We start from the raw sequence: 15,067 nt of genomic DNA on the forward strand, positions 1-15,067 counted from the left end.
GATGCAGTCATCTGGAGGAGGTCCTCGGGAGAGTGGGATGGGGTGGGCACTGCAAGAAAGTCACACAGTACCTGACAGGAGTCTGTCTGGGGTCCCAAGTGGTTGCCTTTTCTCTCCCAAGCCCACACATCTGGCCGACTTCAATCAAGTGCAGACCATTCAGTATTCGAACAGCGAAGACAAGGACCGGAAAGGGATGCTACAGCTGAAAATTGCCGGTGCCCCCGAGGTAAGGATGCAGTTTTTGTGGGTCGTCAGAATCCCAGCTTTCTCTTACGTGGTGAGTGTTCCATTTCAGGTAGTAATGAGTACATGCCCCCAAGAGTAGAGCAGGTGACAGATGGAAAAGTCGGTCAGGAGCATTATTGTCAAGCCGGTTGAAGATTCTCATGAACTAGCACGAACATCCGCTTCTTAGGATTATGTAAATGCACGGGTACCTTCAGTAAGCAGTGTCATTTCCCAGACTGCTGTGCGTGGTGGTCTCGGGGCCGGGTCACCTGCTAGCAGCCCTGCCGCCGCAGCTCCTGCCGGGTGGGTCACCCGCTACTCTGACGCTTAGCATGGGGGCCAGGAGCGACACGGGTCATTCTCAGAACCCAGCAAAAGGAGTTCTTTGAGATGCTCTGAACCCATTGTACAGCTGAGGAAGCTGAGCACAAGTGGTGGAGATGGGGTGCCTCCCAGAGCCCACGCTTCTAATCCGCATGCAGTGTGGCCCAGTCAAGACAGCGCACCATTTGGCAAATACCGCATCAGGTGACCTCTGACAGACGGGCAGAGGATGCTCACATGTGGAGTCAGAACGACTGGGCTTGTCGCACACAGCACATTTTCGGACCTCTGTCTGTTACGTGCAGCTCACGGGGCTCTCTGGTGGTGGAAGCCTTTTCTCAGATGGGTTTATCTGCCACGCTTCTCACTTGTTCTTTCTGCCTTGGGAGCAGGGGCATTTCTGAGGCTCTCAGAAGTGCATTTGATTCTCAGAGGTGAATAAATGAAACCCTAAAATACGGAAACTATTGCCAGTTAAAATTTCCAGACAGCACCTCTGTAACATTCTCTTTCGGCACCACCATTGTCAGAACTCCCCCCCACCGCCCCCTCCCCGCCCCCCCCGCCCCCCCCCAGCCCTGAACATGTCGCGGAGCTCAGGGAGGGTGTATTGTTCGTGGACGAGGACGTGAGGAATACTGCTCTGGTTAGGGCGTCCTTGTGCCGGGAAGGAAAATACAGCTCTGATCATCTCCCGGGTAATCTTTAATGATAAATCTTCAGGAAGTTTATCAAAATTGCAGGTTTGATAGTGAAAACAGTGAATTCTGACCTCTTAGGCAAAACGTGCTGTGCATGCTTAAAATAATGAGATTTTAGTAATTTTCTTTAATGCTAGAAAAATTACGAGGGATAATTGATAAAAATTTACTCCATGTTTGTTTCTAAAATAGGCCATACTTGAAATATACTGATTCTTTAAATTCTTCCCTTAATTAGATGTTCCAGAGGGGCCAGACAACTCTGAAGGGAAATATTTTTTTTGCCTCCTTTAGTTCTAGAAAATGAATCTCAGTTTAAGTGATTTTTCTGTTTTTGTCTGGGTCGCCTTCTGTCACATATTCTAGGAATAACATCCTTAAATATCAACTTCCTTTTCCACGCCAACCTTATGACAAATCTGTGTCGCTGTCACTCTTCTCTTTCCGAGTGTACCTAGAGATCTGATGTCATAGTACAGCTGCCCCTTTGATGATACAAAGAACAATAACGCCTCTCTCGGTCTTTTCCCCTTTTAGCCTCTGACAGTGACAGCGCCATCCCTAACCATCGCCGAGAATATGGCTGACTTGATAGATGGGTACTGCCGGCTGGTGAACGGGGCCACACAGTCTTTTATCATCAGACCCCAGAAAGGTGAGGTCCTGCTTCTGCTTGAGCAGTCGCACTGGGAGCTGTTAAGCGAGCTCATCCCAACTGCCTCTACTCCTTCTTTTAGACGACTCTGAAGACCAAATAAGTAATTCAGCCAAGTACGTCTGTGTTCTTGGTTTTCCGGGGAAGTGGGGCAACGCGCAGCCTGTGAGCCGGGTTTGAATAGAAGAGCTTCGGGGAAACAGTGTTGGTGTTCAGGCTACTGGGTTCGGGCAACACTTTCTAGGTGCTTTCTAGGCTGCTGTCAGTGTTTGTAGTAAACTTTTGGGATTATGTTCTGGATTTTTTTTCAGGTATACTTTGTAACTCATGTTAGATAAACTTTTTTCTTATAGATCTCAAAAGCTTAGAGCAAAGAACAAAATTAGTTCTAAGGCATGATGTAAAATCAGTGATTAGAATGAGTAATTGTTAGAAACAAGGCTGTATCACTTTGGAAGCCATGTGGGGTTCTTGCAAGGCAGTAAGAAGGGTTGTTTCAGAAGATTTGGAATTCTGAAATAATCAAACAGAACGTTCCCAGCAGGAAAATAGCATAATGGTAGCAGGAAAAATCTGGGCTCTAGAAATGTATCCTTTTGTATGTTCAAATGGCAAGTCCTCTGAGCTGCCGTCTGTAAATTGCTTGACCTTTCTGTGCCTGGTTCTCTAGCTCTGACACACACACAGAGTGGCACCTGTCTTTTATGGTTCAGGGAGGATAAATGACTTCATCTGTGTGAAAGGCTTGGAACTGTGTCTGGCACATGCAGTGGCCATAAATGTTAGCATTGTTCCCGTGACTGCTGCTGGCTGCAGGGCGATCCTGACCTACTGTGTGAACCTGGACTCTGACCGTCCTCATCCATAAAGAACGACGCCTGCTTTATGGCATGGGAGGTGGGTCCACAGTGGTGCCCACAAAGCAGCCAGCTCTGTGGCCGGTAGACACGGGATCCCCTGCAGCACTCCCCTCCGTGACCGGGACCATCACAGGAAAGTGGTCCTGAGGGGCCGAGTGCTGTGTGTCCAGGTACGCGGCGTGGAGACGAGCTAGGAAAACAGATGATGGAGTCCTGAACTCCTGGTAGAGACGCAGCAGAAAGCCTGGCCTACCAGCAGCCCCATACCCTGTGTTCACAGAGCGGCTGGAGGGAGCAGTCGGGGGCGGGGGGGCGGTGTGAGACGGGGAATCATTGGAACCTTTGTTTAAAAGTTAGTGTCATGATGTGCTCTGAAAACAATAGCTAAAGTGTGTGGATCCTAGGATACGCCTAATCTAGTAAAAATCTTTATGATCACACCAGTAAAACCTATTATTTTCTAAAATAGTTATATTTAGATTTATAGTAGCTTTCTTTGTATGAAATATAGTAATGAAGTTGCTTTTAGAAAGGTCTAAAGGCTACTCTCAGTTAAAACTTGTACAGACATAAACTCTTGATTTTTTATTTTGTGTTTTAAGCAGGGGTATGTACCTTGCAAATATTATTTAAATGTTTTAGGGAAATTCCTTTCCATGAAGACGGTATTTTGCAAAAGTGTTCAATGTGACATATTGCCTGTCTCCTTTTTAGTAAATAATTTAAAAATTTTTATCCTAATTTACCAAATGTTCTTTATCAGTTTATGCACACAAAAAAATAACATTCAGACATTAAGCATTAAATAAGCCAGCCATTCCATGTTTGAAACTTCAACACCTTCCTGTGTTGGTTTTTAATTGGCTTTTTTTTTCTCCTTAGGGATAAACATTTTGATATCACATCTTGTGAACTGAGATGCATTAAGTTCTTCATGCATATGACAAGAGCACAAGTGAAAACGCTTCTCATAAAATCCTAGTAGGGCGCTGGCTCTTAGCAATTTTATGTTGTCTTTATAGAATGAGACACTAGACTCGATAATGTACTTACTTTATTCTCAATCCCAGCGTGTTCATTTATTATACAACTATTTTGTAATAGGTACCTAACATGAAGGTATACGCCTAATGGAAATAATACTTTAAATCAAACATTTTTAATGGATTATGGTCAGAAATATATGTGGACAAGAGCACATGAGCATTTTTTAATTTAGATTTTTTAAAAATTTCTAATAAATTTAAAACATGTTTCTACACTCCAGTGCACCATTTTCCTGGCAGTGTGCTTTTAATAACACTTATATATGTACCCATATGTCTTCTCTAGACTGTAAACTGTTTAATGGTAAACAACAGGTACGTGTTTATACGCATAACAGGGACACCAGTTCTAAGTGATCTGTAAGTTCTACCTGTAAGTTGTGAGTATGCTCAGACGCACTTGATTACTTCTGTGATCTACCACAATTACTTTGCACTTAAAAAGTGCTTTTAAAGGTGGTGTTTACTGGGGTGGAAAATGTAATTAGAGCCCCAAGCCAGATACCCTGGACTGAGTTCCATCAGAGTTGCTGAACGACCTTGACCCTTACTGTGGGGTTAGCTGACCTGTGCCTTAGCCACAGGAGAGCTCAGTGGCAGTTTTTCAATTTTAGTAAAATTCTTCTCAGAGGAAAGAATTATGCACATTAACATAGGGTCATAATTTCCTCATTCCTCAGAAGATTTCCTGTGTGCGGGATGATAATAAGCCTGTACCTGGGAGGGAGGGGAGGTATGCTTCTAAGAGGTCCCGACCCAGGGTGTAGGAAGAACAGAATTGACAGAGTTGGTTTTGTAAACATGAAAGCACTTCTGTTAGTAAAAGAAACATTTTTTTAAAGCTGAGATACAGGAGGGAAAACATCTGTGACACAGACAACAAAGAATTAAAATCTCTTCTTTCTCGCGTGTTCTTCCAGCTCATTAAGACAAGCCAGTATGAAAATAGGCTCCTTGTAGAAGAGTGGACATGGAGATGTGCAATAGGCATTGGACACCAGCAGCGACAGATCGCGTTTTCTGGTTTAGGTTGGGTGAAGCGACAGATCTTCCATTCCATCCTTGGAAGATGTGCTCTCCCATTTTGTTGGTGTCTGCATAAGTCGTCGGAGGCCAGTGTAGCGATGGCGCCTGTCCATTGTCCACCTCCTAGAGGTCCTCCTGCAGAATCCGATGGACACCGGGTGTTCACTCTGCAGTGTGTGTAGCAGCTCAAAACCAGACACAGCCTAAATGTCCACACAACGGGAAGGAATCACTAAGTGAGGGAGCATGCACCCCTCATAGAGTACTCCACAGCTGTGAAAAACGGGAGGCGGTGCTATTTTCGTGCTGAAAGCCCACTCCTACGCACACACACATACATGTAGCCAAGCCTGTGTGTGTGTATTCGCAAGTGTAAGAGGAGTCTGGAAACCTGGGCAGCTCAGTGACCAGCTGTGGACAGGGAGGACTCCTGGGGAGGTGGGAGATGTGATTGAAGCAGGGGACGAGGCTTTGGCCTTCCCACTTCCTTTCTATAATATGCACCTTTATGATTTAGATTTGCTACAGGGAATCTGCATTGTTTAATTTAAAAAACAGGTAAGAACTTTTATTCAAAAATTGAAAAGTCAAATGTAGGTTAATATAAAGATACATCCTTAATCCTAAAGGATTTATTCCGGGAAATAAGCTATCTGCCGTGGGAATGACATGAGAAGTTGTATGTTAGGCCTTCAGCTTATAAATTTAAAGGAATGTTAAAAACTGACACCTAGAACTGGGCGTTTTAGGCGGTGAGTACTGCGTTTTTATAACAGTGCTGCTGCTAGTGTGTGTGGCCATTTTACTCAGTGATTTACGGTCTTGCTTCCTGAAAATGTACTCTCAAGATCCTTTGTTGTTAATCAGCTCATTTACAGCCTTCTCTCTGCTCCTGCCCAGCTGCTTAGGAAGTCTCTATTAACCAAGTGTTTATGAGCTGGTCTCTTTTCCTCCCAGGGAAGTAGACCTTGCGACAAAGGGTGCAGACGGCTAGTGGCCGTTACTAACTGACAGTGGTGGGTGTGGACAAGACCTGGTCGGAGTCTTCGCGGGTGGTCAGCTAATGATAGATTTTCTAGTAACTCCACGTTTGGCCTTCGTGGTGGCACTTGGGTATTTTGCTTGAAATGTGGATGTCAAAGTCAGAGTGAGGCGGTTTGGGTGGTAATGCAGCCGCGTGTTGGGGGTCACGTGCTGGTCGTCTGCGTTCTGCGCCGCCGCGCATGCCTCAGCTGTCCCTGCAAACCAGACGGTCTGATTTCTGTTTCACAGATAAATAGTTGTGCAGAGTCACTCACGTGGGATCCGAGGCTGATTCAGTTCTTCATTTACCAAGCAGCGGTCTGAGAACCTTGTGAGCGCAGGGTGCCCTGCTGAGTGTGAGAGACACCTGTGTGCAGGTTGAGTCCGACCTTCGAGTGCGTTCACATGTACAAGTGCCCTGGAACGAGGCAGAGCACAGCAGCACCACCCAGAGCCACCTGAGTTGCTGCAGGAAGGGCTCCCTGGAGCTCAAATTGTGCTTGGATGGAGGTTTTGTTTTTTTAGAATATTATATCATTCGTTCATTCATTTATTTATTTTTAAATTCTAGTTAGTTAACAAGCAGTGCAATATTGGTTTCTGGAGTAGAATTAGTGATTCGTCACTTTCATACAACACCCAGTGCTCATCATAACAAGTGCCCTCCTTAATACCCATCCCCCATCCAACCCATTCCCCCACCGAATTGAGCTTTGAGAAATTGAGGAATGGTCTTTCTACCAGAGGGAAGAGCACCTTTCAAGGGTCGGAATGTGTGAAGGCAGCATGATGTGTTCAGGGAACTATGCTATGCAGTCACCTAGGACCAGGGAGCAGTAGGGAGCAAGACTGGTGAGACAGCACAAAGGTAACTTCTGGAGGCGAAGAGCTCTTGGGGCTAAGTTCTAGGGCAAGTGCAAGGAGCAGAACTGTAGACAGCAATTGTGACTGCACTGGGTGACACTAATGGACTACCTGGGAAGGTGTCAGAGAGATGGGTGGTAGGTGGGCAGACACCCCAAAGATGGAGATAGGGCAGTGTTGTGTGCCAGCAGAAATGAAACAGTGCTTTGTGGGTTGAGCAGATGTGCTTAAATTTCATCTTAAAAGCCATTGAAAGGGGTGCCTGTCTGGCTCAAGTCAGTAGAGCATGCGACTCTTAATCTCAGGATTGTGAGTTCAAGTCCCACGTTGAGTGTAGACATTACTTAACAATAAAATCTTGGGGAACCTGGGTGGCTCAGTTGGTTAAGTGTCTGCCTTCGGCTCAGGTCATGATCCCAGGGTCCTGGGATCGAGCCCCGCATCGGGCTCCCTGCTCCGCGGGAAGCCTGCTTCTCCCTCTCCCCTCCCCCTGCTTGTGTTCCCTCTCTCTCTGTGTCTCTCTCGGTCAAATAAATAAACAAAATCCTAAACAAAATCTTTTAAAAAAATAAAAAATAAATAAAATCTTAAAAAAAAAAAGCCAATGAGAGACACTGGAATTTAAAACAAGGGAATGACTTGATGAGTTTGTATTGGGGGGAACATGATCCTCGTAGTAACTTAGCCCAGGGATGGATTAGAAGAGAGGATTAGTTAGGTGCCTGTTAGATTTAAACAGATAGAAGACCTTGACCTGGGAGCTCTGTGCTTCCTGCCTCACGGAAGGAGGGTGGGGAGAGAGCGTGTCCGCCAACCACCAAATGGAGCCCTGCGCTTTGCTGTGATGAGAGCAGCAAGGGCCGGTGCCGGGAGCCCCGAGCGCAGCCCTGTCATGGGTGGCAGGTGACCCCTTGGTCAAGGCCTGCTTGCTTCCTGGGCTGCTCTGGTGCATCAGTCCCTCTGCCTCTGCACATCCCGAGGATTTGTTTTCCTTGTATTTGTGTTTCCTAGACAGGTTTTGGTGTTGCTTCTACTGAGCATTTTTATCAGAGGACAAAATGGCCAGTCCTCTGGTGTAGGGATGTCTTTGACCCACTTATCCCCTCAGGGCTTTGCTCTGATTAGACAGTCCCTCTTACACAATATGCACCTCCAGTCGGTTTATGTGTGTTGTAAATATTGAAAATGAACCACGAAAGCCTAAGATGCACAGTGTAATAACTTCCTTATTAAAGGGTTATTGCTAAATTCTGGACTAAGACTTACCCTTGTTCTCTGATTGCTACACATAATCTTTTCTAAAGAAATAGGGACCTCATCTCTCTCTCTCTCTCTCTCTCTCTTTCTCCAGAAGGTGAACGGGCGTTGCCATCAATACCAAAGTAAGTGCTGCCTTGTGCATTTTGTTACTTATTTGTGTTAGAAACTGTCAAGCAATCACCATGCTTTATTTTCCATTTGCCTGAATCATCAAACTTCTGTGTATACAACTAGGGAAGTGGAAAACAAGTATTTCCAGAAAGAAGTCAAATGAGTTGTAAATCGTGTTATGTATTTAGCTTTAACCAAAAGTGTAAAATGACTTTCCCCTTATCTTAAGTTGATCGGGCAGCTGGAGGACCGTCCCGGTCACAGCACCGGGGAGGCCTGTTGATGGTTTATACTCAGCACTCACCTTTTAAGAACCTGAGAATTGGTGCCATTCTGGCTGTTTTACAAGTGAGAAAAGTAAACATAAGTAATTTGTGTTCATTTTTTAAGTTGTTGATGTCATGAATTTCATAGTAGATGTGTTGATCTGTAAGATTAAAAAGAATTGAGCAGTGATGCCAGAAGAACTTACTTAGTAACTTCTCTGGGGTCAGCCAGCGTGCGAGGGACTGGGGACCAGAGGAGTTAAATTGGGAGATATGGACACGTCGGTAAGGAAGCATCAGAGCCGAGTGCTGAGCGCTCTGGGGTGGAACAGAGTCTCATGACACCTGCAGGGGTTGCTGTCGCTCTGTGGATAAAGGCCAGCGTCCTTGGGCCAGCAGGCCAGACCCCGACCACTGGCCCCTGCCGGCCCCTCTAGGCTTGCTTCACCACCACTCACGCTCTTCTTCAGCTCTGTTGAACTTCCTTTAGTTACTGGAGTAAATGGTCCTTTCTTTACCTCCAAGCCATTGTAAATGCTCTTCACTCACATGCCCCACTCGTCCTCCAGCCTCTGTAACTTCGCCTAGGCCCTGCTCATCTTTCTGGCTCTAGAAACCTCCCACGATCGCCCAGCCCTGGAGAGCACCCTCGTGTGCTTCCCCATAACACCTTCTTCCTTGCTGGAGGACTTATCACACTTTCAAAACTACCTCTTTGCTCACGCATGCCCGCAGGACCTCATGGACGGCCAGGGTCATGTGACATCATAGACCTGACCCGGGGAGTAGCTGGTGTATGGGAGGTGCACCATAGCTGTGCGGGGGGTGGAGGCATGGGTCAAAGCAGCTTGCTTTCAGCTTTCGGGCACTGTGTTTCACAAACTCAATAATGTTTAATAGATATTTATTAATGTCCCATATTAGGCCAGGAAACTATGCCCAGAATATCTTCAACTGTAGAAAATCTGTAAGAGATGACTTTGAGGATTAAAATATGCAGAATCGTAAACATAGATACAAAAGTGGATGAAGACGGTAGTAGGTAGAAGTGGCAACAGATGCTAGAAACAGTGAATTAAAAAGGAAACTTTAAAAGAGTGCCATTTGCCACAAATCACAGAGCGGCAGACGCTGTGGCAGCTCTTGGTTGGAAAGTGGTGAAATCCGTGTGGCAGTGAGCAAGCGGATTTGCAGCAGCCCCCGGAGACACGGCGTGGGAGAGGAAGAGCCCGCCGCGCGGGCAGCAGGGCCTGGAAGCACATGGCCTGACCTGCTGTCGGGAGCGCGCACCCCGACTTCCCTGTGCGTGTGGTTCAGACAGCTGCCGGGAGTCCCGTAGCCACAGTAGAAGAGGAACCGGTGATTTGTCACACGGCAACTCTGGTTCAGCCCTAAAGCTCATTAGATCTGGGATACGTAGAGAACTCAGTGAAAGGAACTCGGTCCCGTGGCTTTATGCTGAGATCACTGATTGTAGGGGCCCCACAGCTGCATACTGAATCTTCCCCATTCTCGAGAGGGATCTACTCTCCAGGTCCCGTATTTCCCAGTGTAAATTCTGTGTGCCGGAACCATTTTCTGTTCAGCACTTCTATAGTACATGCTTATGTATCTGGAAAAAGTTTTCTTTTATAAAAACATCAAAGTCACTCTGGCATCTAAAGAATCTGGGGTTCCTTTTCTTTCTCTCTGTTTTGTGCTTTCCGAAAATTTAAAACTGAACTATGCTTCTGTTTTTTAAATGTCGCTGAGATTTTTGGCCAAAATTTTATTTTATGTGGGTAGATACGTCAAACACACCTGTTGTTGGGCAATTTTATGAAACAAGTAACCAGATACATTAGGCTTAGTCTGTAAATAATAAAAATAGGTATTAAGGTCCTGCCTGCTTTTTTACATGCTCTGAATTTAAGGAGGACCAGGCATACTCCTGGGTGTTTTTCAAATTATGTTTTAGAGTGCAATTTCAATTCCAGGTGTCTTTTCCCTGTATTTTATCAATGTGGGGCGACCCCTTGCAGTCTAGCATTGCAGTGTAAAATTTGCTCTGACCCACATACCCACCGGCTGCCGAGTGGTGATGTAGGGCTGAAGCTGCTGTCACGAGCGGCTCTCTCAGCATCTCGGTGCTCCTCCAGTCGTCTGTCGTCTCTAAAACAGTAGAGCAGTCTGGTGATTTTAAGTGCCTCAGTTAGTAGCGCTTAATCTTTTAAAAATCACCCTCGAAAGTGCACGGTCTCCATGGGAAATGGCATGGTCCTGACTGTAGGCACTCCCTGTTTGCCGGCACGGCGCTCATGGCTCTGCTCCTTTCTGTTCCAGGCTGGCCAACAGCGAGAAGCAAGGCATGCGGACACACGCGGTCTCCGTATCAGGTGAGAGGCTCCACCCAGAAAGCCCCAGGTAGAAGCTGCCAGGCAGAGACGTCCAGGTGCTGCAGAAGGAGGGGGCTCTGTACTGTGATTGCTCTTTCTAGAATAGCTTAGAAAGCTAAGCTGTCTGACCACCCAAAGCTCCATAATTTTAACATCATTAAATAGGTTTGAATATGGCTCAAGATTTTCTTTAGAGATGTGTATATGTAATACAAGACTGCATAGACTTGCAAGTTATTGTTCAGTTGTAATGTCATGTTGACCATACTTAGAGTGAACATTTTTACTTTTGAACTTGCCATTATAATTAATCTTTGCAACTTAGAATGTAACAGTATATACTTTGTGTATTTATTGTTTTGAGTTCAGGAAATGCGAAATGTTTTTCAGTGGTTTCTGTCTTTCACAATTAACATCAAGTGGTGTTTGAATATTGTTTTTTTAAGAGACATAGTTAAGATACTGGCCCAAGCAGTATGTTAACTATTTTTTTGCTGGTGTCATGAGTATGGTGTGCTTTCCTTGGTATGTTTTCAAAAAATATGTGCCTTTTCCCCCCATTGAAAAATGTGGGAAATAGAGGAAAGCGGGAACGGGAAGCATCTTCTGTGGACCCAAGTTTGGTGTCTTTTATACGTACACACAGACATGCATGTGTGTGCACACGTGAATACCACACACGGACATGCATGCGTGCATGTACACGTACACACATGCATACACGCACGTCTGCAGTCCAGTCTGAGCTCTGTGCTATGTTTCTACGACAGCAGCTTCCTAATAACTCCAGAGTCTGATAATCTGACTCAGAAGAAACCTAATCCCCATTTGCTTGATTTCCCTTGAGTTAATTTTTCCTGAAATTTAGTTTCGTGCTTTTGCCTAGTCGATGACTATATTCTTTCATAGTGTTCCAGCATATAAATGCACTTGCTTATTTTTTATCGTGCACAAACACCCCACAAGCCCTCTCTCAGGAAGTGTTCGTGCCCACCTTTGTACACTTGGCAAAGGGACTCTGGTGATGAGCTGCAGGATGCGTCAGAGCACTGCAGTCGCTCCCTGACGAGCTGGAGGGCGTTCTGAGTACTCGAGCTTGGGCCCTTGGCCGGGGTCAGATGCCTGGTAGGCTGCGGGGTTGCCAGCACGCTCTAAAAGAGTAGTCTGTCGTGCTGGCATGCTGCCTTCCCCCATGTGCTCTCCTAACCCAGCGGTGGTGCTAGGGCACGAGGGGGCACTTGGCTGGCGTGCGTTGGGCCTGCCCCTTGTTAGGGCTTTTTGGGCGCAGGAGATGGGGCCGACGTAAACCAGGCCCTCAGGGAGTTTGTGATCTAGTTGGAGAGACAAAAGCCACCCTGTGCTGAAGTGGTGAGTGAGGCGAAGGATTCTGTCCATGAGCAGGCCTGGGTCCAGAGGAGAGGAGGACGGCCGGGCGCCCCGGGATGACCTGCAGCGTGCCGTGTAGGACGGGTGAGACCGGGGCCAGCTGTGCACCACTCTCCGAGCTCTTCTCCATCGTCCTGCGGGCCGCAAACAGCTGCACGAGAGAGCCCTGGGGAGCACCCCCGTGCGGGCCAGGGCGCACCCCAGCCCTACGCTGAAGAGAGAGCAGAGGTGCCCTGTTAGGTGCATCAGGACTCTGCAGCTCAGATGAGGTCCTCAGAGACCCTTCGCGTCTTGTTCCTTCTCCTGTTTTCCTGACCCCCTTTCATCAGTGTCCTCACTGCTTCAGGCTTTGAACCTTGGAGTTTTCAGCACCTGATCATCCTTGAACATCGGGGTCTTACCTCCCCCTGCCACGCATCCTTTCCTGTCCTGCCTTCACTGTTCTCCCTAGCTGTCCCATAGCCACAGGTCTGACCCTCAGTCCCTTCTCCATGTTAATTAATTGAATTGCCATCATACGTATATAATTTAAATAGGCAGCTCTCTGGTCAGAGACTTTCAGTTATAATTTACAGTTAGACAAAGTTTGGTTTCCTTAGCTCAGCCCTCAGAGAGCAGGGGCCTGTGCTCTGCCACCCACCTTCTCACGGCGGGCATTCAGCTTGCTTGAGCTGTCCCGTTGGCCAGGATGTTGTTGTCATTGTCACGTGTCACAGTCTTCCCGTTCTGACAGTGACACTGTGTCTTAGTGGTAGTCACCATGGTCACCTGCAGCTGCCGGCGAAGGAGAGCACTCCGTGTCCAGGGGACCTTCAGCGACAGCACCAGGGGCTCCAGAGTTTGGTGTACCCCAGTCACACCAGCGCTTGCTCACTTCGCTGAGCTGGGCGAGCAGGTGCGGCGTCCTTCGGTCTTCCACAAAGACTGTGGAACGTAACATCCGGCCCACCAGGAGCCTGCCTCACACTTAACTCAGAAACTGTTACGTTGATGCCTCGAAAACCAGTACTGTTTCTAAACCCTGAGGGTGTTCCTTTACGGAGCGGCCTGGAAACCTGCACCATGTGAAGGTGTTACTGGCCCCCCGAGGGAGAGATCCAGCTGCCCCGGGCCTGCAGACTCTGATTCTGCTTCCCCCACAGCGAGCCATTCTCTTTCTTAAGGCTCCCGGTGTGAGGCTGCAGTCCAGTGGCATGCCGGCCATGAGTGTGTGCTTTTCTGTCACGCTCCATCTCATAGAACCCCTCGCGAGCCCTGCAAGATGGGTATTCCAGTTTGACATTTTCCATTTTGCATTAATTGAGTCAGCAAATACTGTGTGCTGGCTCTGTGCAGGCCCTGTTCTGGGTGCAGGGGTATGATGGTGAGAGCAAGGCCAAGTCCCTTCCTTTATGGAGTTGACATTCTGTGGAAGAGACAGACCAGAGACACTGGATTAAAATCTAGCAGGTAAACCGAGAGCAGCAAGGGGGAGGCTACTGAAAACTGTGGTCAAGAGGAGCCTGGCTGGCCCAGTTGGTGGAGTGTGCAGCTCTTGATCTCGGGATCGTGAGTTCCAGCCCCACATTGGGAGTAGAGATTACTTAAATAAATAAAGCTTTTTAAGAAGTAATAAAATTGCGGTCAAGAAAAGTATCTCTGAGCAGGTAACATGTGGGCAGGTAACTGTGAGAGCTGGAGCCATGCAGACAGGGAGACACCGAGCACTGGGCCCTGGAGCAGGAGCTTGGAGAAGGCAGGCGGCTGCCAAGGTCGCAGGGAATAGGGAGAGGGACCAGGAGATGCGGCAGGTACAGCAGTTAAGACTTGGAAGCTTGGCCAGGGTCACACACAGCAAGGAGGGGACAGGACTCTCTTTAGTGTTCAGAATGGTTTCACGGCATTAAAACCTTCACGTGCCTTAGATATGATCTTGTTTAATCCCTACGACAGCCTTACAGGGCCTTTTTCATCCGCGTTTCACAGATCTGAGGAAAGAAGTTCAGAAAGTAAACCAATGTGTTAGTGTCACACCTGAAATTGAGGGAGCCAGGATTGGAACTCGGTCATTATTGCTCCCCAGGTGATACTGTCTTTCAGTGCCGGTTTAGAGTTTCCCTCGGGTACAGGTGAAGAAGCACTTGGAAGGTGGAGAAAGTGGAACTTGTGTGACCGCCCTGTTTCTGAAAAGTCTTATCTTACCTGGTCTTCAAGACCAGATTCAGATGTCACCACCTCCTAGAAGCCTTCCCTGACTACTCCAGGACTCCTTCCTCAGAGTGTTCTAGCCCACTGTGCATCTTTCTGTTATGGAAAGTCTTTAGATGGATGTGATCATTTTGGAAATCATCTTGTGCACTAGATCACAGCCCCATCATAGGCAAAGACATGTTCTATTTGTCTGCTTATTGACTGGGACATCAGTACTTAGTAACTCTTTTTAAGTGAGTCAGTGGATGCCTGAGCAAGGTGTGGAGACAGGCCAGGACTTAGGAATGCAGTTCCAGGAGCTAAAGCAGAAAGAAGAAGGGCAGGAACACCCCGAGCTTGCAGGGACACGAGAGTCGCTGGGTTCTCAGATGATGGCCTGTGAGGTCATCACTGTGAGTTGTTCTGGATGCTACTGTGGAGGATTTGGGCAAGGGGCCTGGAAGCTCACCAACAGGAAGAATGAGGATCTAGATAACTGAAGAACGTTTTCAACTCTTGATGGATCCCTGGTTGGGAAATGAAGCAGAATCCTGACTTTGAGAGAGGAGGGACCAGGCACTCATTCTTAATTCCTTGCAAAGTAAATGTCAGTATTTGATCATCTTAATTAAGATCACAATTGTAACCCACGTTGAATATATGGAGAGTTTATCTTTGAAATCTAGACAAAGTTTCCGTATGAAAATAAATGTAACACTGAGAGATTTAAAGAATAACAGCACATTTCCCTGGGCACCTCATTCTGAGGG

At 47.1% G+C, this 15,067-nt stretch overlaps 1 protein-coding gene across 12 annotated transcripts in view; it reads left to right on the top strand.

The window, feature by feature from the left end:
* The window catches only part of PTK2 (protein tyrosine kinase 2), a 259,848-nt gene that overhangs the window by 155,545 nt on the left and 89,236 nt on the right, over positions 1 to 15,067 (top strand). For all 12 annotated transcript variants that reach the window (XM_078071946.1, XM_078071938.1, XM_078071937.1 and 9 more), the window contains 4 exons: positions 122 to 229; positions 1,794 to 1,911; positions 8,082 to 8,112; positions 10,690 to 10,742. In XM_078071946.1, coding sequence (XP_077928072.1) covers positions 122 to 229; positions 1,794 to 1,911; positions 8,082 to 8,112; positions 10,690 to 10,742 — 310 coding nt within the window. The remainder of the gene's footprint in view (positions 1 to 121; positions 230 to 1,793; positions 1,912 to 8,081; positions 8,113 to 10,689; positions 10,743 to 15,067) is intronic.

This window comes from Halichoerus grypus, chromosome 5 (assembly GCF_964656455.1).
Source record: "Halichoerus grypus chromosome 5, mHalGry1.hap1.1, whole genome shotgun sequence".
In the NCBI taxonomy this organism is placed as follows: domain Eukaryota; kingdom Metazoa; phylum Chordata; class Mammalia; order Carnivora; family Phocidae; genus Halichoerus; species Halichoerus grypus.